The 25,860-nt window shown below is 37.6% G+C and overlaps 1 protein-coding gene across 1 annotated transcript in view; it reads right to left on the bottom strand.

The window, feature by feature from the left end:
* Window positions 1-25,847, bottom strand: part of DTX3L (deltex E3 ubiquitin ligase 3L) — a 525,788-nt gene extending 499,941 nt beyond the window's left edge. Inside the window, exon 1 of the mRNA XM_053698039.1 lies at window positions 25,473-25,847. Within this exon, the coding sequence (XP_053554014.1) occupies window positions 25,473-25,656 (184 nt within the window). The 5' untranslated portion in view covers window positions 25,657-25,847. The remainder of the gene's footprint in view (window positions 1-25,472) is intronic.
* Window positions 25,848-25,860: the final 13 nt, after the last annotated feature.

Raw genomic sequence — 25,860 nt, 5'->3', positions numbered from 1 at the left:
GCTCTATATACTACCGTTTACACTCTTATATTCACCAAAGGACAGAATATTTCTTGTTTTGATAATATCCCCACTCCTGAATAATGCCATGCTTTGCTGCTTAGCAGATAGAGAGTTTTTAGATAGTTTATAAATGTCCTATATTGTATACTATCTATTATATGGTTAAGTAACATGCATGCATTTTCCAATCTCAAACCTATACTACTTTGGCAATTTGAGTTCTCTATATGACTGCAGCTACTCACATTTTCATTCGTATTATATAGATATATATATATATATATATATATGTGTCCACTTTGTTCTATACATGGATTTAGTTATCTGGTTGAAGTTTGCTTTCTATATCCTTGTAAAAGAACCCCAATTCATAAGGCTAGTCTTTAGTATATTTTTTATAAATTACTGCTCACACTCTTTACCTAACTAAAATGTGGGATACACTTTGCTATTATATGCTAATTGTTGATTAGTTGAATGATGTTAGCCTGATAACTCCCAGCTAGCCTATGAATGTCTAGTATTACCTCCAGCTCAGTGCATAACTTAGTGACATATATGCAGTCCTATACTTCTAACTTACAAGGGCTTAGCAACTGGAATTACCCAGATGCTAGCAGATATTCTCACATACAATTTACACATACCTATAATATGTCCCGCATATGGGCGCAGTAATTTAGCTATAGTTCGCCCCCTATGTTCGCTTTGGGAGTTAACTCTCTGGGCTGTAGTGTTGGTATAGGGTCGCTAGCCCTGCAAGCAGACTGGTTCAATATTAACCCCCCTTGTTATTCGTCTTCTTATGATACCTGTTATATCACATTACAGAAAATATGTGGTTGCTTGCTACCTTAGCTATCTCTTGACTATGCATTTCAGTTTAAATGTCCAATCAATGTTATAATATGTTTATTTCCTTTGTGCTATTACCTAATTCTACTACACATCCTGGTGCCCTAGGTTTTGTACTGCTGTTGGTATGTCCCTATATTGCCACCTCACCCTGATTAGTAAAGAGCATAGCTAATAACATACTTGTATCTATACGGTCAAACAATGTATACAGCTGAGGTTGTTAAGGCATCCACAATGTTTGTCAGTTTGCACAGATTGCCTTGTAAGACCTTGTATCATAGCACATATAGTTCTGTAACATTTATCCCTCAAAATTTGATGTCAATAACTTAATTCCATACTACTAGGAGTATTAGCTTGAGCCTTATCTCAACTGTTCAGTTATTGAATTCTGGTAGCCAGTACAGATTCGACTTAATTTATGTTAGGTGTACTACACTCAGATTTGCACTGCAGGCTGGGTAACAGGAAATAATATATTACTTGCTTAAGTTCCCTAATGTTAACGTAAGGTCTTACTATTAAGCTCTATGCAGGCACAATATACAATGGAGTTCATTTCCATATTATTATGTCTTATGCAAGGTCCCTGCTGTGTCCTATTCTTACATTTTCCACCTTTAACATTAAGTTTAGTTCCTTGCATAATGATAGTTTATATTATAGATAGTTAAAGTTCTTTTTGTGTTTAGAAACCCTGATGTGGTGGGGATGTGGTTTTGGATACAGCATTACCTCATTACTAGAGCGCATCATTTATTATAGTTAGGCTCCTCTCCTCCCTTTCCCGCCGGTACTTGTTGCCTGCGGGTCATACCCCTACTCCCTTTTCGCCTGTTGTGGCACCTCCCCAGGAGAGGAGCTCATCTGGAAGCCCCCTATATCTCATTCGATACCATGTATGCTATCATTTGTCTTATATCTCAGAGTGCATAAATCCTAATACCCCTCTTTGAGAATAACTGCTCCAGAATGTAATATTACTCATTTTATGTAGAAAAGCCCAGGGACTTTTATCAGGTTTCCACTTAAGTATACTTATAAAGATCAGCCATCATGATAACAACTTGGGAGGCTTGTAGGCTCCAATATAACTTATGGCTCCCCCCCCCCCCCCGCCCTCACCTTTAACTACTGTTCACCCTTACTGTAAGTGAACAAATAAGCGGTGTTTATCCGCAATGGTCAATATATTGTGATAAGTTTTTCTTATATCACTTTTTTGTCTATCTAGAATCCAAATACATCTTTATGTTATATTTAGTCTACCATGCTATAGGACGTACGAGTTGTTATGGATATTTGAACTGTGAATGGTATTTTTCTTCTTTCTGTGTTATAACATAGGAAACAAAATGAAAAAGAGGTAATGCCAGAATGTGATTATATCATGTTATGCTAGAGGTTAATGGCTTGACAAAGCCCCAGAAGTGACGTGTTTTAATTCTATGTATAATGTCTATTGTATGATACCTTTGTATATCTGGTATTCCTCAATAAAAAACTTTGATTCTAAAAAAAAAAAAATTCAACGCGTTTCTTAGCCTTAGCATTGGCTGTTTCATCAGGCATAAAGCACCTTCTAACTGACATACTATTTAAACTAACCAATAGTGGTCAAGTACACACCCATAATGGGGCGTATGGGAAAACATACATCATTAATTAATTAATTAGTAACTAACAAAAATCCTGTAGTTAAGGTAGAGACACAAACAGTGTTATACAATATGAAGAACAAACATAAACCATAAATTGCAATCACAGTGCTACCCAAAAGGTGTATGCATATATGTGGCAAACTTTATATAAGATGCAAATCTATATATGCATCATCTGACATGTAAGCATATAATATAGGCCAGTGATTTTCAACCTTTCTTTTGCCGTGGCACGTTTTTTTTACATTAAAAAATCCTGTGGCACACCCCCATCCCAGAATTTTAATAAATCACACATTGTAGCAATTCAATAAATAAATATATATATATATATATATATATATATATATATATATATATATATATATATATATATATATATATACATACACACACAGCTGCAGTATATGTGTATATGTATATATATGTATATATATATATATATATATATATATATATTCACCCTGCTGCAGTTTAGTTCTGCAAATACCTCATCTGTTTTACCTGGTGTGTTGTCCAAAAATACGTGCAATTTGAATAATACAGATATGCTACCTACAACTTTAAATAAACTGCACACAAGAATCTTGTCTTTTAAATACTTTGAACTTGTTATTTTTTTTTTTCTTAGTGCAGACTCTCAAAGTGCACAGTCCTAATTAAATATATATGCATCACTTGTATTTTGCATGCATTAATAGTGGACTCACAATTCAGTAAATGAGCTGCTACTCACAGTGTCTCCGTGTGCATACATAATCTGTATGTGTTTTAATTTAGGCAGGGTTTTCCACTTCAGTCTGCTCTGCTCTCCAGACTGATCAGATAGAACTGATAGAAAATATTCTGCGTGTCGGCTGGTCTTAGCTCATCCAGGAACACGTTGTCCTGCTCTCCCCCCTCTAACCCTCCCACCTAGTTAATCACATCCACAGCCAGAGTCTGAGAGGCTACACTGCACTATTTAGCTTCCTTTCCAGGTCACATGAGTCAGACTTAGCTCAGAAGAGACGCGAAGCACTACTTGCACAACCACAATGGGACCCAAACATACCTGACATGTCTCGGTGTGGGGTATTCACAGATCAGATACAACTCGTTAGTGCTCATGTTTACTTTACACAGGCTGTGGGAAAGAAGTGAACGTTGTACCCTTACAATAACCCTAACACTTTACCAGTCCCCACCTAACTCAGCATTGACCAAGCTTTTTAGAAGTGACTGAGCACTCAGAGTCTGTCTTACTTGTCAGAGCTTAGCGGCACGCAGTTGTTCATCACTTCTCTCCAGATTCCAGAAGACACTAGAGCAGGGACTCGGCACGTGTAGTCACGTGCGCCAAAAAGCTGTGACTGGCCATGTGACTGCAAATGTCAGTCTCATCATGCACTGGGTCTGTATGTGGTCATGTGATATATGTGACCAATAATATTGCTTAAATAAAAATTGGAAAAAAAAAATTGAAAAATTGCAGAGCAGCCGGGGGAATGCCACGGCACACCTGAGGATCTGTCACGGCACACTAGTGTGCCGCGGCACACTGGTTGAAAAACACTGATATAGGCAGATATAAATTAACAGCATTGGACACATGTATAGTTGTGACATTCATCATAGGTATCCTGTTCATACTCCTTCTGTCTTTTATTGTTTTTATTGTTCGACACTTATATAGTTATAACAACCATCATGTAATCCGCCAACAGAATTACAGTAGCTCTTATTCTATTGGCTATTCAAATCAGCCAATAGAATTACAGTAGCTCTCATCCGATTGGCTGATTTGAATTTGAAGGCTCAAATCAGCCAATAGGAATTCAAGGGACGCCATTTTTAATCGCGTACCTTGAATTCCTATTCAGTGTACGGCGGAGATCGTATGAAGAGGATCCTCCACGCTCCATGGTCTTCAGTTCCAGAGTCGACGGTCTTCAGCTCCGCGGTCATCAGTCTTCAACTCCTCCGCTCCGCGCCAGCTGGTTCCTGGAAGAAGAAGAGGTCGCCGCTTGGAAGAAGACTTCACAATGTTTAAGATAATTGAGGACTTCCGTTGGGGGAGGAGCAGTGCAGATCACCTGCATGACGGTGTGGTGAGAGAACGCCAAACTATCACATCCCCGCTCACAGCCACTTACCCCTACCACGGCCGTAAGGGGAACAAGAAAGCCTGTGGCGCTTGGCGTGGCTTCGGCCCGCCAGAGTTGGAGCCCTCCTAAGCTGTTTATAGCTTGCAAGTCTATCGCAGTATTTTTAACCTCTGCTGGAGACCCTTTATAAAATTACAAACCACGTACCGTGGGATAGAATAAAAGCTGGGACTCGGAGAGAAAAACTTCAGCGGCAAAGAGAGTGGACCGCTTACAGGTGACTGCCTAGGCGATATACCTCACCCCAGTTTCTCTCGGATATTACAAAGACAGAGAAGCATCCATTGGGAGCCCTGCAGTACGAGCTGCATACAGGGGCTAAGATACAAATTAGCGGTGTTGGTAATCTGGTTTATTACCCGCTACAAAGACAAGAAAGTAACCGGGAGTATATACAGCAATCCCGAGGGCTACTTTTTACAACGGCTAAGTGCCTTTCCTGTGCTAGCCTCGCCTCCATTAATCTCTGCTGGAAAAGATATCTGACTGCACGGAGGTGATCTACTTGCCGGTTTACTACAATATAGCAGCGGCTCATAATCTTCAAAGGAAAGGAGAAGCACCCGCTGAGATTTGCGCAGTACGAGCTGCACATCGGGAGACAAGACTAAAGTAGCTGTTCTGGGAACTTTGCTAATTAGCTACTACAGAAGTAACAAAGTAACCAAGATTACAATCAGCAGTTCCAAGGTGTACCTCCTGCAGCAGCCAAGCGCCTTTACTGTGCTAGCTTTTCTTCTATAAAGGTTGTCCGGAAAAGATACCTGACTATCCGATGTGGATTTTCTAGCCTGTGTACTACAGCCTAGCTTCTACCATTACCACATAGGAGAAGTTGAAGCTTTCGCTAGGAGCTGTGCAGCACGAGCTGTACACCCGGGATAATTGGGAACCTGGCTCATTTTCTTTAAAGGCAACGAAGTATCCGGTGGCTATTTGCAGAGGTCCCGAGGACTCTTTGTGCAGCAGTCAAGAGGTACTATTGAGCTAGTCTCTTTCTCAGGGTTAAGAGGCTGGTAGCTGGAAGAAATTTGCTTATCCGCGCGTTGTTGGACGGACAGGAGTCCGGTAAAAGCAAGTACTCTCCTCGGTCACACAGTGTCCTTAACAAAAGGCATTGATAATCTGAGCCTGAGGGCTGGAGTAGTGTTTTTGATATATATTTAAATTTTACTGTACTTTTTTCCTCTTAGTCTGCTTTAAATTACAAATATTCTGTTTATGCTAAATTAGGTTAAAGAAACAGTAAATTCATTATTGATTTCGGAAAGGAAGGGAAAAAAAAAGAAAAGGGGGACTTTGTGTTATAGAAGGGAAGCCCTACCGGAGGTATATATGGTCGATATCATAATTGCCTAAATATGACATAATCATTTACATGGTGCCTCTATAAGCTTTAATTTCATAGAAAGAAGGTGAAAGGAAAAAAGGGCGGAAAAAAAAAGAGAAAAATGGGGCTTATTCACTGCTGTTTTCTCTGGTCACTGGCTGTAACTCTGCCTGCTCAAGAAAAGGGGGAAGAAGTTTCACTAATTGGGATAAGGAGGGATTATTTCATGTTTTTTTGTGTACTAAGAAGTTAATTTTCTCATTTAGCCAGGAGAATGGCATTTAAGGGGTAGAAAGATAAATTGGGAGAGATTCAGATATATCTATTCTGTTGCTCCATAGGTCTAATCTGGTGGGGCTTTTTTATGGTGCGTCTCTCTTAATTGACATCTTATGATAAAGCAACTTAGATTGAGTGGACGCCACATATTGTACTTTAAAGTTAGGAACACTGTATGTGACATTCACATAACTCTTGTCATCACATCCCTTTATAGTAAGCCGCTACTACTCTGTATCAGGGTGGAAATTTTGATATTAGCTCTGAGAGAGTTATTGTGTGAGTATCTTTTGACATTTAAGGAATAATATGCTCTTTATATAGAAGGGGTACGGGTTCAGGTCAGGGGTTATTCAGATATATACTTATAGTAAGGACGTTAGGACCGATTACTTAAGTCCATTTCAGATAGTATAGAGTAACTTAAATTTATATCATATGCTGCATTGAATAAATTGTAAAATATCTTATTTTTTCATAAGTCCTATGGAAGGTCTTTAAAAGGGTAGGGTAATAATTGCACTTTGTTAATGCTTGTAGGTAATTGAGTACAAGTAAAGGGAGGTACAGAAAGTCCCTTTGGAAGCAGGCTTTAATTTCACTTGATTTAGGGTGTATAGTAATACACATTGTTTTATTCACTTTAGTGTTTCCGGTAGTGGTACCGGACTTTTATGTTTCATCACTTGATTTTTTTTTGTTTTTGTTTTTTGTTTTGTTTTTCACATATTTTGTATAGATAGATAATAATTAAGGTTTAGATAGGACTCTTGTGTCCCTGAATCCTATTTTTTTTTTTTTTTTCACTAGCACATTTAACAGAATAATTTTTGTTTATTGTACTATAATCACATGGAAAAATTTGTGACACAAGTAAAGGTTAATTCACCTAGAATGCCTGTTAAGAAGGATAAAAAATCTAAACTGGCAGATGCCAGTGTTGAAAATATGCCCGATAATATGTCTGCAGAAACTCATACTTTGATTTCTCAACTTTCAGAAATTTTCACCCCCCAATTCGAGAGTATTAAAAAAGAGCTGGGGATTATCTCCACCGATTTAAGTACTTTAACTGGAGAGGTTAGACAATTTGCCTCCCGAATGCAAGAGGCAGAGGATAGAATCTCTATGTTAGAAGATAAAGTAAATTTGCAGGAGGAGACTATTTCTAGTTATGATACAAAAATTAATATTTTACAATCACGCCTTGAGGATCTTGAGGATCGCTCAAGGCGTAATAACATCCGAGTCGTAGGCCTTCCTGAGTCCTCCGAATTTGAGGATCTTATGCAATTTACTGCAGTAACACTCCCCAAAGCTCTAGGGTTCCCCCCTCAACAATTACCTCTTTCTATAGAAAGAGCTCATAGATTGGGCCCAAGAAACTCCCTGGTAAATGGGAGGACGAAAGATAGGATGGTTATTTTCAAGGTCTTAAAATTTCAAGATAAGGTGGAAATGTTTAAAATGTTTAGGAAAAGGGCCCCATTTACATTGGGGAATCATAAGATCTTATTGTTCCAGGACTTCTCCGCTGAGACAGCGGCAAAGAGGAAGTTGATGGCACCTTTCTGTTCCCAACTTATTAAAGCAGGGCTGCGTGCCTGGATGATATATCCGGCCAAAATTATAGTAGAGGAAGGGGACAGTAGGCTGACCTTTGCCGAGGTCTCAGAGGTGAAGAAATATATTCACCTGAAGCAGTGCTGAGACCTAAGCTATGTTCTATTGTTTATCTTTTGTTCTTTTTTAAGATTACCAGATTATGATGGTTGCATTAAAGTGTTTTTTTGGTTCATTACCTGGAATAATTATAAGGATATCCCCGTTAGCTAGGATCTATATATTTTTTAAAGTTTTACTGTGTGAATGCTATGGTGGTTGGGTTTTTTTTTTTTTTTTTTTCTCTCTCCTCTCCCTTTTTGTTATAATTTTTTTTTTTTCCCTCTCCCCCCGCTCCGTTGCTGGCTTCCTCTTGCTCTCCTATATATATAGCCACAAGGTACGGGTTAATTTATGTGCCAGGGTTCTGGATATTTTACGAGGTTTGGGTCTAGATGATACTTATGGGTAGTTTGAAAATTCTGTCCTGGAATGTTGGAGGGATTACATCCCCCATTAAGCGTAAACTAATAATTAAAAGCTTGGGTAAATTAGACCCTAGTGTAGTGCTCTTGCAGGAAACGCACCTTAGAGACAATGAAATTCCAAAACTAAAGCTAGATGGGTGGGGGAAGTAATAGCCACACCCTGCACGGCTAGGAAAAGCGGGGTAGCAATACTTTTTAATAAAAAGCTCACATACAAAATAATGAATATAGAAAGAGATGAGAATGCAAGGTATATTCTAGTTCATATTCAAATTAATGATACAAGACTAGTACTGTGTAACATCTATGGGCCAAATAGGTTTTCAAGAGATTTTTGGGAAAAAATGAGGATTAAGCTGTTTCCCTATATTAGTCAAAATCTGATTATTGGAGGAGACTTCAATATGTCAATGTGCCCTGAACTAGAGAGACATGGGGCAAAAAATTCTGTAGAATATAATAAGCAAGCTAAATATTTTAAGAGATTTTGCCACAAGCTAAAAGTAGTGGATATATGGAGGGTAAAGAAGCCGGACTCTTGTGTTTACACATGTGAATCTAAAGTCCACAAAACTTTTTCAAGGATAGACTTTGTACTAATTGCAGAGGCTCTATCGGTGTTAAAAACGGAGTCTCATATAAATGATATAATGATCTCAGATCATGCTATTATCTCGGTTTCTTTCTTTCTTTTTAACAATGTAAGATTTGCTCGGTGGTTAAGGCAGAAATGGAGAGAGTATGTTAGTTATAATATTGCTTATTACGATAAAATAGAGACATTTTGGGAGGCGTCAAAAGCTTTCCTGCGTGGGGAAATCAAGGCATATCTCTGTATAAAAAGAAAAAGAATGAATGCTCGTGAAGTTCAACTCTCTAAGCAGGTGAGAAATTCATACAGAAAGTTTATTGCAGAACATGGGGATATTAATTGGGACAATTATATGAAAGCTAGGCAAGAACAAGATATTTTTTTAAATTGCAAATCTCAAGAAGAAGAATTAAAGACCAATCTTCTTTATAGGGGTTTTCATGGGACCTCTGCGAAATATCTTGCAAGATTGGTACAAAATAGAAAGAGAAAGAACTATATTCTGGCTATTCGTGACAAGCATAGACATACAGAAACAGAAGATATTAGTAAGGCGTTTCATAGTTATTATCAGGATTTGTATACATCTCCTGATATTAATGTGCTAAATCAGGAAAATTTCTGGGCAGATATTGAGATGCCGAAAGTGTCTGAAGAAGAGCTAGCAGCATTAAATAGCCCAATTACAGTAGATGAGATTGTCAAAGGCATAGATAAGGCTAAATTAAATAAAGCGGCGGGCCCTGATGGCCTCCCCGCAGAATTTTTGAAAATATTGGTGGAGGATATTAAAGTCACACTAGAGAAACTGTTTAACAGCTACTTTAGTATGAATATGGAACCGTCTAGATTTTTTGCAGCAGCAAATATCTCATTAATTCTGAAAAAGGACAAACATATTGAGGAATTGGCCTCTTATAGACCAATATCAGTTTTGAATGCTGATTATAAAATCCTTATGGCTATTATTTCAGGGAGACTTTCTAAATGCCTTGACAAACTTATTCATACTGATCAAGTGGGCTTCATGGTGACAAGAAATTCATCTAAGAATATTCGGAAAGTGGTTAACTATTTAGATTTTGCGTGGAATGTTGGGAAAAAGCCAAGTCAGAGTAGAGTTGACTCTGCTATTATAACACTGGATGCTGAGAAAGCTTTTGACTCTATTATTTGGAAACATCTTTTCAGAGCTCTTTCAGAATTTGGATTTAAAAATCAGTTCTTCTATTTTATACAGAATCTATATAAACATCCAATTTCATATCTGTTAATTAACGGGGCTCTCACTCCGCAGATCACGCTTGGCAGGGGAATGAGGCAGGGGTGCCCATTGTCACCCCTACTCTTTAATATGGCTATTGAACTGCTGGCAATTTGGCTGAGAAAGTCATTAAAGGGGATTGGACTAGGGGAGCATAATCTTAAAATTCTTTTATATGCAGATGATCTATTGATATGTGTTGAAAATACATCACAAGAAATTCCAATTCTACTAACATGTCTGGAAACCTATAGCTCCTTCTCAGGCTATAAAATTAATTGTGAAAAGAGTGAATTGATGTGGGTAAGAAAGTCAGGCTGCAGTCCACAAAAGTTACCATTTAAAGAAGTAGCTACATTGAAGTATTTGGGCTTATTTCTTAATGCTAATCCTAAAACCTGGTATAATATTAATTTTGTCCCTCTTGTTGGAAAAATTAAATCGGATTTAGAAGCATGGGGGCAGTTCCCGTTGTCAATAACAGCAAGGGTGAATATAATTAAAACAATAATTTTTCCACGCCTGTTATATCCTTTACAAAATCTGCCTTTCTTGATGTCTGCTGGTGATACTAAAGCGATTTATTCATCTTTTTCAAAATTTATATGGAAGAACAAAAAACCGCGTATCTCATTGAAAAAATTAATGCAACCCTGTGGAATGGCAGGCTTGGCATTACCCAATATTAATCTGTATAATATTACTATTCTGGCTAGGATTGCTATAGATTGGTTGACGGATGCTAATAGCTTTGCTACTATTGATTTGGAAAGCTACTTGTCCCACCCTTTCTCTCTTAAAGCCATTTTACATTGCCCAGTTAAGAAACTCCCGGTAAATATTTCTGGTCTTGTGTCATTAAAGAATGTGGTATTAGGGTGGCAGAAGTTGTGTAATATATTAGAAATTGATCTTTCCTTTTCAGAGTTCTTGCCAATAAGGGGCAATGTAAATTTTTCCCCAGGAATTCATCAGTCAGTATTCCAGACATGGGCTGGAAAGGGTCTTATAGCCATTAAACAGTTTTTCTCGGATGAGGGGTATATATTATCTTTTGAGAATCTTAGACATAAGTTTGGTCTCCATAGTAATAACTTTTATGCGTATTTACAAACTAGACATTATATTCAGGAATGGAACTGGGATCTCACAAGAGAAGGTGAATGAGCTGAGGTTAAGAGCTGGATGAAAATCTTTAGGGCTGGGAATACATCTATATCCCAGATGTATGATATTATGCTTGCCAAACAAAGCCAACGCTCATTGACTATGACCTGTGAGTCGTGGCTACCCTATATGGCGGACATAAACACGGAAAAAGTTATAGCAAGCTACACCATGCTAAGTAAATATCAAATTCTGATGAGTTGGAGGGAGGCACATTTTAAACTTATAAATAACTTTTATTTAACCCCGGCTAGGCTCTCAAGATTCTCTTCCCAGCAAAGTATTGTGTGCCCGCGTTGCTCTTTGATGGCGGCAGATCTGGTGCATATGTTTTGGTATTGCCCAAAGATTGCACAGCTTTGGAAGAAGGTGGTTTTCTGGTTTAATAAGTACTATCAATTAAATATCACCTTAGAGCTAGAGAATATATTCTTGTTAAATATCCAGATCCCGGCCTTCCCGGTAAGGGTGACTATATTAAATATTATTATACTGCTAGTGAGACATTTAATAGTTAAAAACTGGAAGGCGAAGCGTCTTCCCTCATTGAAGGTGGTCACCCAAGAAATTCAAAATCAGATTATTTTTTAATCTTACCATAGTAGGTTTCTAACAGAGAGAAAAATTAAAAAAATTTTAGTGGGATGGCTGCCTATAATTAAATCATACCCTATTTGTAGTCAAAAGTCTATTCTCTTCCCATTTTTGAGCTCAGAAAGCTTTATGGACCTGGTGTTATTAGGGGATTTTCCTCCTGATTGGATAGTATCTGGTGTAGAGCAATAGTAGGTGGTAGTAGTGGGGTGAGGGAGAGAGGAAGTTTGTTGGTTGTTTTTTATTTTTTTTGTTGTTTTTTTCTCTCCTCTTTCTTCTCTTTTCTCTTTTTTTCTGTGTGTGATAAAAATCCCAACATTGTGGTATTAAGGAAAATGTTTGGAAGAGTATTTAATACAATTCTTAAAAAGTCTTGTTTAGATTTGAATACAAACATGCATAATATAAACTGGTGTAGCATTTAGAAATGTGTTTGGAGGTATGTTACTGTATATTATAATACTGCTGATTGTATTATCATTTATTACATCCTGCGTGGTGTTGTATTCTCCTGATTTTCTTTTTTTTTCTTTTCTGTTACTACAATACTACATGTTGGTTATAAATATAAATAAAAAAAAAAAAAAAGGAAGAAGACTTCACCACCTGGAACAGGACCTTCTCCGCGGGCCTTCAGGACAGGTAAGGACCACTTGGGGGTTAGACTTAGGTTTTTTTAAGGGGGGGTCGGGTGGGTTTTAGAGTAGGGGTGTGTGGGTGGTGGGTTGTAATGTGTGGGGGGGGATTGTTCTTTTTGTTACAGGTAAAAGAGCTGATTACTTTGGGGCAATGCCCCGCAAAAGGCCCTTTTAAGGGCTGGTAATAGAGCCGATTACTTTGGGGCAATGCCCCGCAAAAGGCCCTTTTAAGGGCTATTTGTAATTTAGTTTAGGGTAGGGACATTTTATTATTTTAGGGGGCTTTTTTATTTTATTAGGGGGCTTAGATTAGGTTTAATTAGATTAAACTTCTTGTAATATTTTTTTATTTTTTTAAATTTAGTGGGGTTTTTTTGTAATATAATAATTGTATTTTAGTTTAGATAATTGTAGTTTATTTAATTAATTTATTGATAGTGTAGTGTTAGGTGTATTTGTAACTTAGGTTAGGATTTATTTTACAGGTAATTTTGTAATTATTTTAACTAGGTAGCTATTAAATAGTTATTAACTATTTAATAGCTATTGTACCTAGTTAAAATAAATACAAAGTTACCTGTAAAATAAATATAAACCCTAAAATAGCTACAATGTAATTATTAATTATATTGTAGCTATCTTAGGGTTTATTTTATAGGTAAGTATTTAGTTTTAAAAAGGAATAATTTAGTTAATAATATTAATATTATTTAGATTTATTTAAATAATAATTAAGTTAGGGGGTGTTAGGGTTAGACTTAGGTTTAATATATATATATTAATATATTTAATATAGGTGGCGGCGGTGTAGGTGGGTCAGATTAGGGGTTAATACATTTAATATAGGTGGCGGCGGTGTAGGGGGGTCAGATTAGGGGGTAATATATTTAATATAGGTGGCGGCAGTGTAGGGGGGTCAGATTAGGGGGTAATATATTTAATATAGGTGGCGGCGCTGTAGGGGGGTCAGATTAGGGGGTAATATATTTAATATATTTAATGGGTCCGGGAGCGGCAGTTTAGGGTTAATACTAGGATAGGTTTATTGCGGTGTGGGCTATGGCGGTTTATGGGTTAATAATTAGGCTTATTGCGTTGTGGGGGGTTGTCGGTCTAGGGGTTAATACATTTATTGTTGGGAGTGAGAGGGGGGGATTGCGGATAGAGGGGTATACGTGTCGGGCTATTTTTGGGAGGCGTGTTAGACAGTTACGGGAGATTTAATATTTTAGTTAGTTTTTAAAGGCGCCGGCAGTTTCTAAAGTGCCGTAAGTCACTGGCGACTCCAGAAATTTGTAGTTACGCTCATTTCTGGACATCGCTAGTTTGTCCGACTTACGGCACTTTAGCAACTGCCGGCGCCTTATATATAATAGCCCGATGTGCGAGGTGAAACTACGGGCGGCGCGGGTTCCCTCGCTTGCGCCGAAAACTACGCCGTATATCGGATCGCGCCTTAGGTGTTGTGTCACTTAGTGACTACTACACAGGTAAACCCCCGACTGAGCAAAATCCAGTGACCTCAAAGTTCAGGGAGCTCCTGAGGGGTCCTAACTTTGTTGTCATTGGATTCTGCCAAGTCTGGGGTTTACTTGGGTAGTAGTCACTAAGTGACACAAGGAGTAGTTTTTATAGGGCAGATGTTTATATGGATGGATGTATTTGCCATTATCACCAATGACAGTGAATAGGAGCAATGCATTTAGGGGCACCTGGCAGTTAGGGTCCAAAATTACATTTCATAGGATTCTGCTCTGTCAGGGGTTAACTTATGTAGAATTCACTAAGTGACACAAACCCTATTTTTTTTTTATAGGGCAGATGTTTATATAATATATGGATTTGCCATTGTAACCTATGAGTGAATAAGGGCAATACATTTAGGGGGCTTCTGAGGGGTCTTATCCCTTATGTTAGAGTCCTAACTTTCAAATCATTGAATTCTGCTCAGTCTGGTGTTTACTTGGGTAGTAGTCAGTAAGTGACACAAACCCTAATTTTTATAGGACAGATGTTTATATAATGTAACTGAAGGTTCCTATCCCCAAATTATGGTCATAACTTTCATGTCATTGGATTCTGCTCAGTCTTGGGTAGTAGTCACTAAGTGACACAAGGAGTAGTTTTTATAGGGCAGATGTTTATATAATGTATGTATTTACCATTATCACCAATGGCAGTGAATAGGGGCAGTGCATTTAGGGGGTAGCTAACGGATTCTGCTCAGTTTGGGCCGTATACTTGGGTAGTAGTCACTAAGTGACACAACACCTTGTTTTTATAGAGCAGTTTTTATAATGTTTGTACTTTCATTATCACCTATGAGACTGAATAGGGGCAGTGCATTTAGGTTGGGCCTTATTCCCAAGTTAGGGTCCAAACTTTGGTGTCATTGGATTTGCTCAGTCTAGGGCACCGGTTTTCAAAACTGTGGGCGTGCCTCCCCAGGGGTCGCCAGAGCACTTAAGGGGAGGCGCAGGAAAGGAGGAGAGTATTTCTTTTTTTTTTTACTGCTCCACTGACTGCGAAACGCACCCGCCATGCTGAGGAGACTGCTGTGATTGAAGACATAACCAGACTGACACTTACTGTAAGTACAAACGGTCACGAGACATAGCTATGTAATGAATCCAATGTCTGGCATGTAATGTCACAAATATAATCATTTTAAAATTAACCTGTGTATAGGAGTGTGTGTGTGTGTGTGTATAGGAGCTTGTGTGCGTGTATAGGAGTGAGTGTGCATATATGTATGTGTAGGAGTGTGTGTGAGTGTATAGGAGTGTGTGAGCATACGTATGAGTTTGTGTATTTGCATATGAGGCTTTTACATGTATACATGATATATTCATGGTATAAACATCTAAACTTCATTAGTTTGTAAGTCCATCGTAATATAATAACATCGCTAAAGGGGAGGCCCACTGTCTAAGACTTTGAAAACCTCTTATAAGTGACAATACCTAGTTTTTACATGGCAGTTGTTTCTATAATGTATGTATTTGCATTATAACCTATTAGAGTGGATGGGGCAGTACATTCGGGGGACTTTTGAGGGGTCCTACTTTGAGCCACCAATCAGCAAGCGCTACCCAGGTGCTGAACCAAAAATGGGCAGGCTCCTAAGTTTAGATCCCTACTTTTTCAAATAAATTGCTTGTTCTATCTAAATCATGAAAGAAAAAAAAATGGGTTTTGTGTCCCTTTAAGCAAACCCTATTGCACTGCACAGCTTCAGGCACTATTATCAATGTAAATCATGACAAGCTCCGGGAGAGGAAGGCTCTCACGCTGCATTTACTCCATGCAGAAGATTTCTGCTTTTCTTGACATTTTATGTAAAGCACTAAAGGCTGACACGTACCAGCTTAATGATTGTCTGCATTATTTAGCAGTGTAATCTGCTCCTGTCACACCCTCTGATCACACACAGAGTTCTGCGTCTTGGCAGAGGGTGTGACAGGAGCAGATTGCACCCACCAAACGAAGTCACAGGCTTGCCTGAAGTGGCTAGACTGTGACAAATTGGAAGGGTCTTAACCCTTTCTGTGCCTAACAAGAGACTGGTGCAGAGTTGGTTAACCCTGATCGTCACGGTATGTATTTGCATTTTCCCCAATGAGAGTAGATGGGGCAGTGCATTCAAGGGGCTCTTGAGGGGTCCTATGATATCCACAAGTTATGGCCTTAACTTTGATGTCATAATTTGCTCATGCTGGGGTATACTTGAATAGTAGTCACTAAGTGATACAAAGCCTAGTTTGTATAGGGCAGATGTTTATATGATGTATATATTTTCCATTATCACCTATGAGAGTCAAAAGGTGTAGCGAATTCAGGGGGCTCCTGAGAGTTCTTATCCCCAAGTTAGGGTCCTAACTTTGATGTCATTGGATTCTTCTCAGTCAGGGATATGTTTGGGTATTAGTCACCAAGTGACACTAAGCTTAAAGTGATGGTAAACTGAGACAGAGTGTTAAATAAAATCAGATGTAAAATAAAAAAAATATTACGAGTTTAATTCATGAAAAACGTAGTTTTGGATTCTAAATTATGTATTTATTTTCTGACCGCTACTGTCCTAATGATCGCTCTGGCAGCCCCGACACATAAAATTATTATTTTTTTGTGCTCATTTTCGTCCAGCCAATCAAATTTCTGGCATTTTGGCATGTTTGTTAAAAAAAAAAAAAAGCGATCTTCAGCGTAAGCGTTCCTTATGTCATTGTGAATATTAGCATTAGTTGAACACATGCGCATTATCATTATTGAAGTCACTGATGCCCACATCGCTTGTGATACGGATCATCTACGGACAATTTTTATTTCATATTAGGAAAAAGTAAGTATTTTATAAACGCTGTTAACAGCATTTATAAAATACTTACTTTTTCCTATTATGAAATAAAAATTGTCCGTAGATGATCCTTATCGCAAGCGCTGTGGGCATCAGTGACTTCAATAATGATCATGCACATGTGTTTAACTAATGCTAACATTCACAATGACGTAATGAACGCTTGCGCAGAAGATCTTTTTTTTTTTTCTCAACAAACATGCCAAAATGCACAGAAAAATATATAGAGAGGGCGCCTAGGGCTAAAGATATCAACACTTTCTAGATATAAAAAAATCCAATTAGATATAAAAGATGGGAAGTCTCCATTAATTATAAGAGAACCTATGTTAGTCGGTATAATAATAAAAAAACATAACAATAGTGTGATATTACACTTTAAGCAAAAAAAGTGTTAGTTTGCCATACACGTCAGTGCAAAATATTATAATTGGACAGTATGAAAATACCTGCAAACCAAAATCTCAGATTGAGTTACAATGTTAGAATTACCAGATACACTGTATCTTTGTATCTCTGTGTGGAAGTCTTTCCAATATAGCACAAAGTAACAATGTTAAAGTCACTGGTATCAACGTTTCTTTGTATTTTTATATTGAAATCTCTTCAATGTATACCACCAAATTTTGACACTTTTTAGCATAAACCCAATACTACTCCAGTCAGTCTAATCTCGCAGCTTTATCACGTGTGATCGTGTATATAGCCGTTATATAGATACCTCTTATGGCGATATTACTCTCACTTCAAGGGCACAGTTTGTATAATAAACAATAAATAGATGGTACCTGTATTGCTGTTTGTTGTCAAAACAAGTGAATTTGTATATTACCCTTCCATATACCGCAATATTGCTGCTCCTTCACAGGATTCCTATCCTAGTGAGTCCGTCCACGTGACTGATGGCGTTTGACGTCACGGGCATTATTCACTCTTGGTGGTGTTGGCAGATTTTGCTGTTTGCCAGTATCCAAAACTAGCAATGTAGACCTGTAATCCTGCACTTAGTGCTCTGCACGCAGGGAGGTTCTAACCGATACTTTGTAGATGTTCAAATTCAAGCTTAAATCAGCTTTTGTGTTAAGAAGATAAAGATTAACCCAGGTTAAAAGTTAGTGAATTTCAATAAAAACAAAGGATGTGTAGGTTAGACAATGTCAATGCCACACACACGACGCATTTCGCCCTTCTCAGGGCTTTATCAAGAGATATTTTATTGGAATTCACTAACTTTTAACCCGGGTAAATCTTTATCTTCTTAACTCAACAAGCTGATTTAAGCTGGAATTTGAACATCTACAAAGTATCGGTTAGAAACTCCCTGCGTGCAGAGCACTAAGTGCAGGATTACAGGTCTACACTGCCAGTTTTGGATACTGGCAAACAGCAAAATCCGCCAACACCACCAAGAGTGAATAACGCCCGTGACGTCAAACGCCATCAGTCACGTGGATGGACTCACTGGGATAGGAATCCTGTGAAGGAGCAGCAATATTGCGGTATTTGGAAGGGTAATATTACTGATTCACTTGTTTTGACAACAAACAGCAATACAGGTACCATCTATTTATTGTATATTATACAAACTGTGCCTTTGAAGTGAGAGTATTATTGCCATAAGGAGGTATCTATATAACGGCTATATACACGATCACACGTGATAAAGCTGCAAGATTAGACTGACTGGAGTAGTATTGGGCTTATGCTAAAAAGTGTCAATATTTGGTGGTATACATTGAAGAGATTTCGATATAAAAATACAAAGAGACAGAGACGTTGGTACCAATGACTTTAACATTGTTACTTTATGCTATATTGGAAAGACTTCCACACAGAGATACAAAGATACAGCGTATCTGGTAATTCTAACATTGTAACTCAGTCTGAGATTTTGGAATTCTCATACTGTCCAATTATAATATTTAGCGCTGATGTGTATGGCACAGTGTTAATTTTGACAACAAATTTCAATTTAGTCTTAGTTTTAGTCTTTTGACTAAAATGCCATTTTAGTTTTAGTCGTATTTTAGTCATCTGAATTGTTTTAGTTTTAGTCTAGTTTTAGTCGACTGAATCTCCAGTAGATTTTAGTCGACTAAATCTCCAGTATCTACTGGAGATTTAGTCGACTAAAATCTACTGGAGATTTAGTCAACTAAAATCTAAGGGGTTTAGTTAAAGTGTAATGCATTATTTAAGCATTTCTCTATAATTTGCAAACTGATTATATAATCCAGAAGTAAACACCTGTTATTATTTATGGTATTAAGGTTTAAACCCTCAATACAGACACATATTTAGCCGTTGTGATATATAACATCTTTATTAAACTTAAAATTAAATAAAACCAAGTTTCATAAACAAACAGAAGTGCAACTTTAAAATATAAAAAAACAAAACTGTAAACTGTATTGGCTGTATTGAACATATTACCCAATATAAAAACTTTAACAGTTCTCTGTTAATAATTAAAACAAGTATCAAGTAACTCAACATAACAAAATGTTTCTGCAGCTAGCACAGGCACAGCATAACTTAAATCCATACTCATGGGTTATGCTTATTTCTATAGGAAGAATCAATTGATTGTTCACAGATTCGAAACATTTTCGGCAACGAAATTATCACTGCTCTAGAACTTCCAAACAAATTATATAGTCCTGGAGTAAAGGTTTATTAACCTGATTTTATTTATGGTATTAAGGTTTGAACATGCAATACAGATTTAACAGATTTAACTGTTGTGGTATATAACATGTCTTTATTTATCTTAAAATTTAATAAAATTAAGTTTAGTAAATTTTACAAAAGAGCAGTAATTGCATAGGGATTGATTAACACCTTGCATAAAATGTTTTTGTCAGCAAATTTTGATTTAGTTTTAGTCATAGTCTTTTGACTAAAATGTAATTTTGATTTAGTTTTAGTCATAGTCTTTTGACTAAAATGTCATTTTGATTTAGTTTTAGTCATAGTCTTTTGACTAAAATGTCATTTTAGTTTTAGTCGTATTTTAGTCATTAGAATTTCTTTAGTTTTATAGTCATTTTAGTCTAGTTTTAGTCGACGAAATTAACACTGGTATGGCAAACTAACACTACAAGTGTAATATCACACTATTTTTATGTTTTTCTAAATATTATACCGACTAACATAGGTTTTCTAATAATTAAAGGGACACTATACCCGAACATTTTCTTTCATGATTAAAGGGACACTATACCCAAACATTTTCTTTCATGATTAAGGTAGATAATATAATTTTAAACAACATTCCAATTTACTTCTATTACCTAATTTGCTTTATTCTTTAGATATACTTTAATTAAGAAATAGCAATGCACACAGTGAACCAATCACAGGAGGCATCTATGTGCAGCTACCAATCAGCAGCTACCAAGCATATCTAGATATGCTTTTCAGCAAAGAATATCAAGAGAATGAAGCAAAATAGATAATAGAAGTAAATTAGAAAGTTGTTTATAATTGTATGCTCTTTCTAAATCATGAAAGAAAAATTGTGGGTTTCATGTCCCTTTAAGGTAGAGAATACAATTTTAAACAACATTCCAATTTACTTCTATTACCTAATGTGCGTCATTCTTTAGATATACTTTAATGAAGAAATAGTAATGCACACGGTGAACCAATCACAGTAGGCATCTATGTGCAGCTACCATTCAGCAGCTACTAAGCATATCTAGATATGCTTTTCAGCAAAGAATATCAAGAGAATGAAGCAAAATAGATAATAGAAGTAAATTAGAAAGTTGTTTATAATTCTATGCTCTTTCTAAATCAAGAAAGAAAAAAATTGGGTTTTGTGTCCCTTTAAGGGAGACGTCCCATCTTTTATATCTAATTGGAATTTTTTATAATAAAATTAATTTTTTATATCTAGAAAGTGTTGATATCTTTAGCCCTAGACACCCTCTCTATATATTTTTCTGTGCACTATTGTTTGTTTAGACAATTTGAGGAAGTTGTCTCTTAGTGAGGTGTAGGATATTGAATCCATAGCGCAACACTATAACCTACTATTCAGCAAACATGCCAAAATGCCAGAAATTTGATTGGCTGGACGAAAATGAGCACATACAAAAAAATTGTTTGTGTTGGGGCTGCCAGAGTGATCATTAGGACAGTAGCGGTCAGAAAAGAAATACATAATTTAGAATCCAAAACTACGTTTTTCATGAATTAAACTCATATTTTTTTATTTTAAATCTGATTTTATTTAGCACTCTGTCTCACTTTACCATCACTTTAATTTGTATATCTTTTCTTTGTTTTCTTTTAACATGGAAATTCCCATTAGGTTGTGAATAAAGAATAACAACTAAACACATAGATTACGAGTTTTGCGTTAGCCTTAAAAAGCAGCGTTGAGAGGTCCCAACGCTGCTTTTTAACGCCCGCTGGTATTACGAGTCTGGCAGGTACAGGTGTACCGCTCACTTTTTTTCCGCGACTCGAACATACCGCAAATCCACTTACGCCAATTGCGTATCCCATACTTTCAATGGGATTTTCTTAACGCCGGTATTACGAGTCTTGGAAAAAGTGAGCGGTACACCCTCTCCTGTCAAGACTCCTACCGCATTTAAAAGTTAGTAGTTAAGAGTTTTATGGGCTAACGCCGTAACATAAAACTCTTAACTAAAGTGCTAAAAAGTAACACCCATAAACTACCTATTAACCCCTAAACCGAGCCCCCCCCCCACATCACAAACACTTAAATCAATTTTTTAACCCCTAATCTGCCGACCGGACATCGCCGCCACTTTAATAAATATATTAAGCCCTAAACCGCCGCACTCCCGCCTCGCAAACACTAGTTAAATATTATTAACCCCTAATCTGCCGTCCCTAACATCGCCGACACCTACCTACATTTATTAACCCCTAATTTGCCGCCCACAACGTTGCCAACACTATATTAAATGTATTAACCCCTAAACCTAAGTCTAACCCTAACCCTAACACCCCCTAACTTAAATATAATTTTAAAAAATCTAAATAAAAATTACTATAATTAACTAAATAATTCCTATTTAAAACTAAATACTTACCTATAAAATAAACCCTAAGCTAGCTACAATATAACTAAAAGTTACATTGTAGCTAGCTTAGGGTTTATTTTTATTTTACAGGCAACTTTGTATTTATTTTAACTAGGTAGAATAGTTTTACATAGTTATTAACTATTTAATAACTACCTAGCTAAAACAAATACAAGTTTACCTGTAAAATAAATCCTAACCTAAGTTACAATTACACCTAACACTACACTATAATTAAATTAAATCCCTAAACTAAATACAATAAAATAAACTAAAGTACAAAACCCCCCCCCACTAAATTACAGAAAGTAAAAAAATAATTACACATTTTTAAACTAATTACACCTAATCTAATCCCCCTAATAAAGTAAAAAAGCCCCCCAAAATAATAAAAATCCCTACCCTATACTAAATTAAAAATAGCCCTTAAAAGGGCTTTTTGCGGGGCATTAACCCAAAGTAATCAGCTCTTTTACCTGTAAAAAAAAAAATACAATACCCCCCCCAACATTACAACCCACCACCCACACACCCAACCCTACTCTAAAACCCACCCAATCCCCCCTTAATAAAACCTAACACTAACCCCTTGAAGATCACCCTACCTTGAGAAGTCTTCACCCAACCGGGCCGAAGTCCTCAACAAAGCCGGGCGAAGTGGTCCTCCAGATGGGCAGAATTCTTCATCCTATCCGGGCAGAAGAGGTCCTCCAGATGGGCAGAAGTCTTCATCCAGGCGGCATCTTCTATCTTCATCCTTCCGGCGCGGAGCGGGTCCATCTTCAAGCCAACCGACGCGGAGCATCCATCCTGGCTGACGACTACCCGACGAATGACAGTTCCTTTAAATGACGTCATCCAAGATGGTGTCCCTTGAATTCCGATTGGCTGATAGGATTCTATCAGCCAATCGGAATTAAGGTAGGAAAAATCCTATTGGCTGATGCAATCAGCCAATAGAATTGAGCTCACATTCTGTTGGCTGATTGGAACAGCCAATAGAATGCGAGCTCAATCCTATTGGCTGATTGGATCAGCCAATAGGATTGAACTTTAATTCTATTGGCTGATTGCATCAGCCAATAGGATTTTTCCTACCTTAATTCCGATTGGCTGATAGAATCCTATCAGCCAATTAGAATTCAAGGGACGCCATCTTGGATGACGTCATTTAAAGGAACCGTCATTCGTCGGGTAGTAGTCGGCCAGGAAGAATGCTCCGCGTCGGTTGGCTTCAAGATGGACCCGCTCCGCGCCGGAAGGATGAAGATAGAAGATGCCACCTAGATGAAGACTTCTGCCCGGATAGGATGAAGACTTCTGCCCGTCTGGAGGACCACTTCGCCCGGCTTCGTTGAGGACTTTGGTCCGGCTGGTTGAAGACTTCTCAAGGTAGGGTGATCTTCAAGGGGTTCTTCAGGTAAAAGAGCTGATTACTTTGGGGCAATGCCCCGCAAAAAGCCCTTTTAAGGGCTATTTATAATTTAGTATAGGGTAGGGATTTTTATTATTTTGGGGGGCTTTTTTTTTGTATTTAGTTTAGGGATTTAATTTAATTATAGTGTAGTGTTAGGTGCAATTGTAACTTAGGTTAGGATTTATTTTACAGGTAAACTTGTATTTATTTTAGCTAGGTAGTTATTAAATAGTTAATAAATATTTAATAACTATTGTACCTAGTAAAAATAATACAAACTTGCCTGTAAAATAAAAATAAACCCTAAACTAGCTGCAATGTAACTATTAGTTATATTGTAGCTAGCTTAGGGTTTATTTTATACAGGGAGTGCAGAATTATTAGGCAAATGAGTATTTTGACCACATCATCCTCTTTATGCATGTTGTCTTACTCCAAGCTGTATAGGCTCGAAAGCTTACTACCAATTAAGCATATTAGGTGATGTGCATCTCTGTAATGAGAAGGGGTGTGGTCTAATGACATCAACACCCTATATCAGGTGTGCATAATTATTAGGCAACTTCCTTTCCTTTGGCAAAATGGGTCAAAAGAAGGACTTGACAGGCTCAGAAAAGTCAAAAATAGTGAGATATCTTGCAGAGGGATGCAGCACTCTTAAAATTGCAAAGCTTCTGAAGCGTGATCATCGAACAATCAAGCGTTTCATTCAAAATAGTCAACAGGGTCGCAAGAAGCATGTGGAAAAACCAAGGCGCAAAATAACTGCCCATGAACTGAGAAAAGTCAAGCGTGCAGCTGCCAAGATGCCACCAGTTTGGCCATATTTCAGAGCTGCAACATCACTGGAGTGCCCAAAAGCACAAGGTGTGCAATACTCAGCGACATGGCCAAGGTAAGAAAGGCTGAAAGACGACCACCACTGAACAAGACACACAAGCTGAAACGTCAAGACTGGGCCAAGAAATATCTCAAGACTGTTTTTCTAAGGTTTTATGGACTGATGAAATGAGAGTGAGTCTTGATGGGCCAGATGGATGGGCCCGTGGCTGGATTGGTAAAGGGCAGAGAGCTCCAGTCCGACTCAGACGCCAGCAAGGTGGAGGTGGAGTACTGGTTTGGGCTGGTATCATCAAAGATGAGCTTGTGGGGCCTTTTCGGGTTGAGGATGGAGTCAAGCTCAACTCCCAGTCCTACTGCCAGTTTCTGGAAGACACCTTCTTCAAGCAGTGGTACAGGAAGAAGTCTGCATCCTTCAAGAAAAACATGATTTTCATGCAGGACAATGCTCCATCACACGCGTCCAAGTACTCCACAGCGTGGCTGGCAGGTGTTAGGTTTTTTTTCAGCCGGCTCAGCCCCATTGATTTCTATGGGGAAATCGTGCACAAGCACGTTTTAGCCAGCTCACCGCTCACTTAAGCAGCGCTGGTATGGAGGTGAGATGTGGAGCAAAATTTTGCTATACGCTCACTTTTCTGCGGCTAACGCCGGGTTGCAGAAAACTCGTAATACCAGCGTTGTTTGTTGGTGAGTGGTGAGCAGAAACTGCTCATTAGCACCGAAAATGTCAGTCAGGTGGGTCTAGAGGTGGTTTCTTTATTATTTGTTGCTCTAATATTTCCAAACCTTTGCTACATTTTCAATAAGTAAAAGTAGATTTTAAAATAAATTCCTGAAAAAATAAATATATCTATAACCACTGTGTCACATTCTGTGATATGCCATTAGCCTTTTATTTTTAGCCAATCATATTTACCTATTATAGTTGGTGTACTTATGGTATACAAGTTACAACATTTATGCTGGGTGTACCTGCTAAAAAAAGGTTGAGAAACCATGAATAAGAATATACTAATGATGTAAATTACTCCTAATGTTAGCAGCATATGAGGTCAGTGGCTCATCAAAAGCAGGGGTAACAAGTATCAGTAAAAGTTTTTTTGTGTGCGCATGATCGTATAGGTGTGTGCCCTTGTGCATTTGGCTGAATAAGACTGTTGAACACTTACCTAATCTATATCTGAAGCTCACTATGTAGAAACCATTTTCCTTGGTTACGTTACACTCTCCTCCACCTGACTTGCTCGACTGGAAGTATATTACGAGCTTTTTGGATAAATCGTATTGACATGAGTCGGACGTCGTCACCCGGATGACATATTCTTTCTTGTTCCTTGCAGAAGCACTGGCCATACTTTTAGAGTTAATCTCCACACCTGGTATATATCGCCTCGCTGAAACAAACCCTTGAGCACTTTATCTGTTCGAGTTGTTGCTAAAAACCCTTATATATTTAATCTCAATACTGTGACTTTCTCAGCAGTCAGCACTACCTTCACAAATAACGTATGTGTCGCGTTTTTTTTATTACGCTCCTACTGATAATTCAACTCTTTG

The sequence above is a fragment of the Bombina bombina genome, chromosome 1 (assembly GCF_027579735.1).
Source record: "Bombina bombina isolate aBomBom1 chromosome 1, aBomBom1.pri, whole genome shotgun sequence".
NCBI classification, from domain to species: Eukaryota; Metazoa; Chordata; class Amphibia; order Anura; family Bombinatoridae; genus Bombina; species Bombina bombina.
This window is presented reverse-complemented; position numbering and strand designations above follow the sequence as displayed.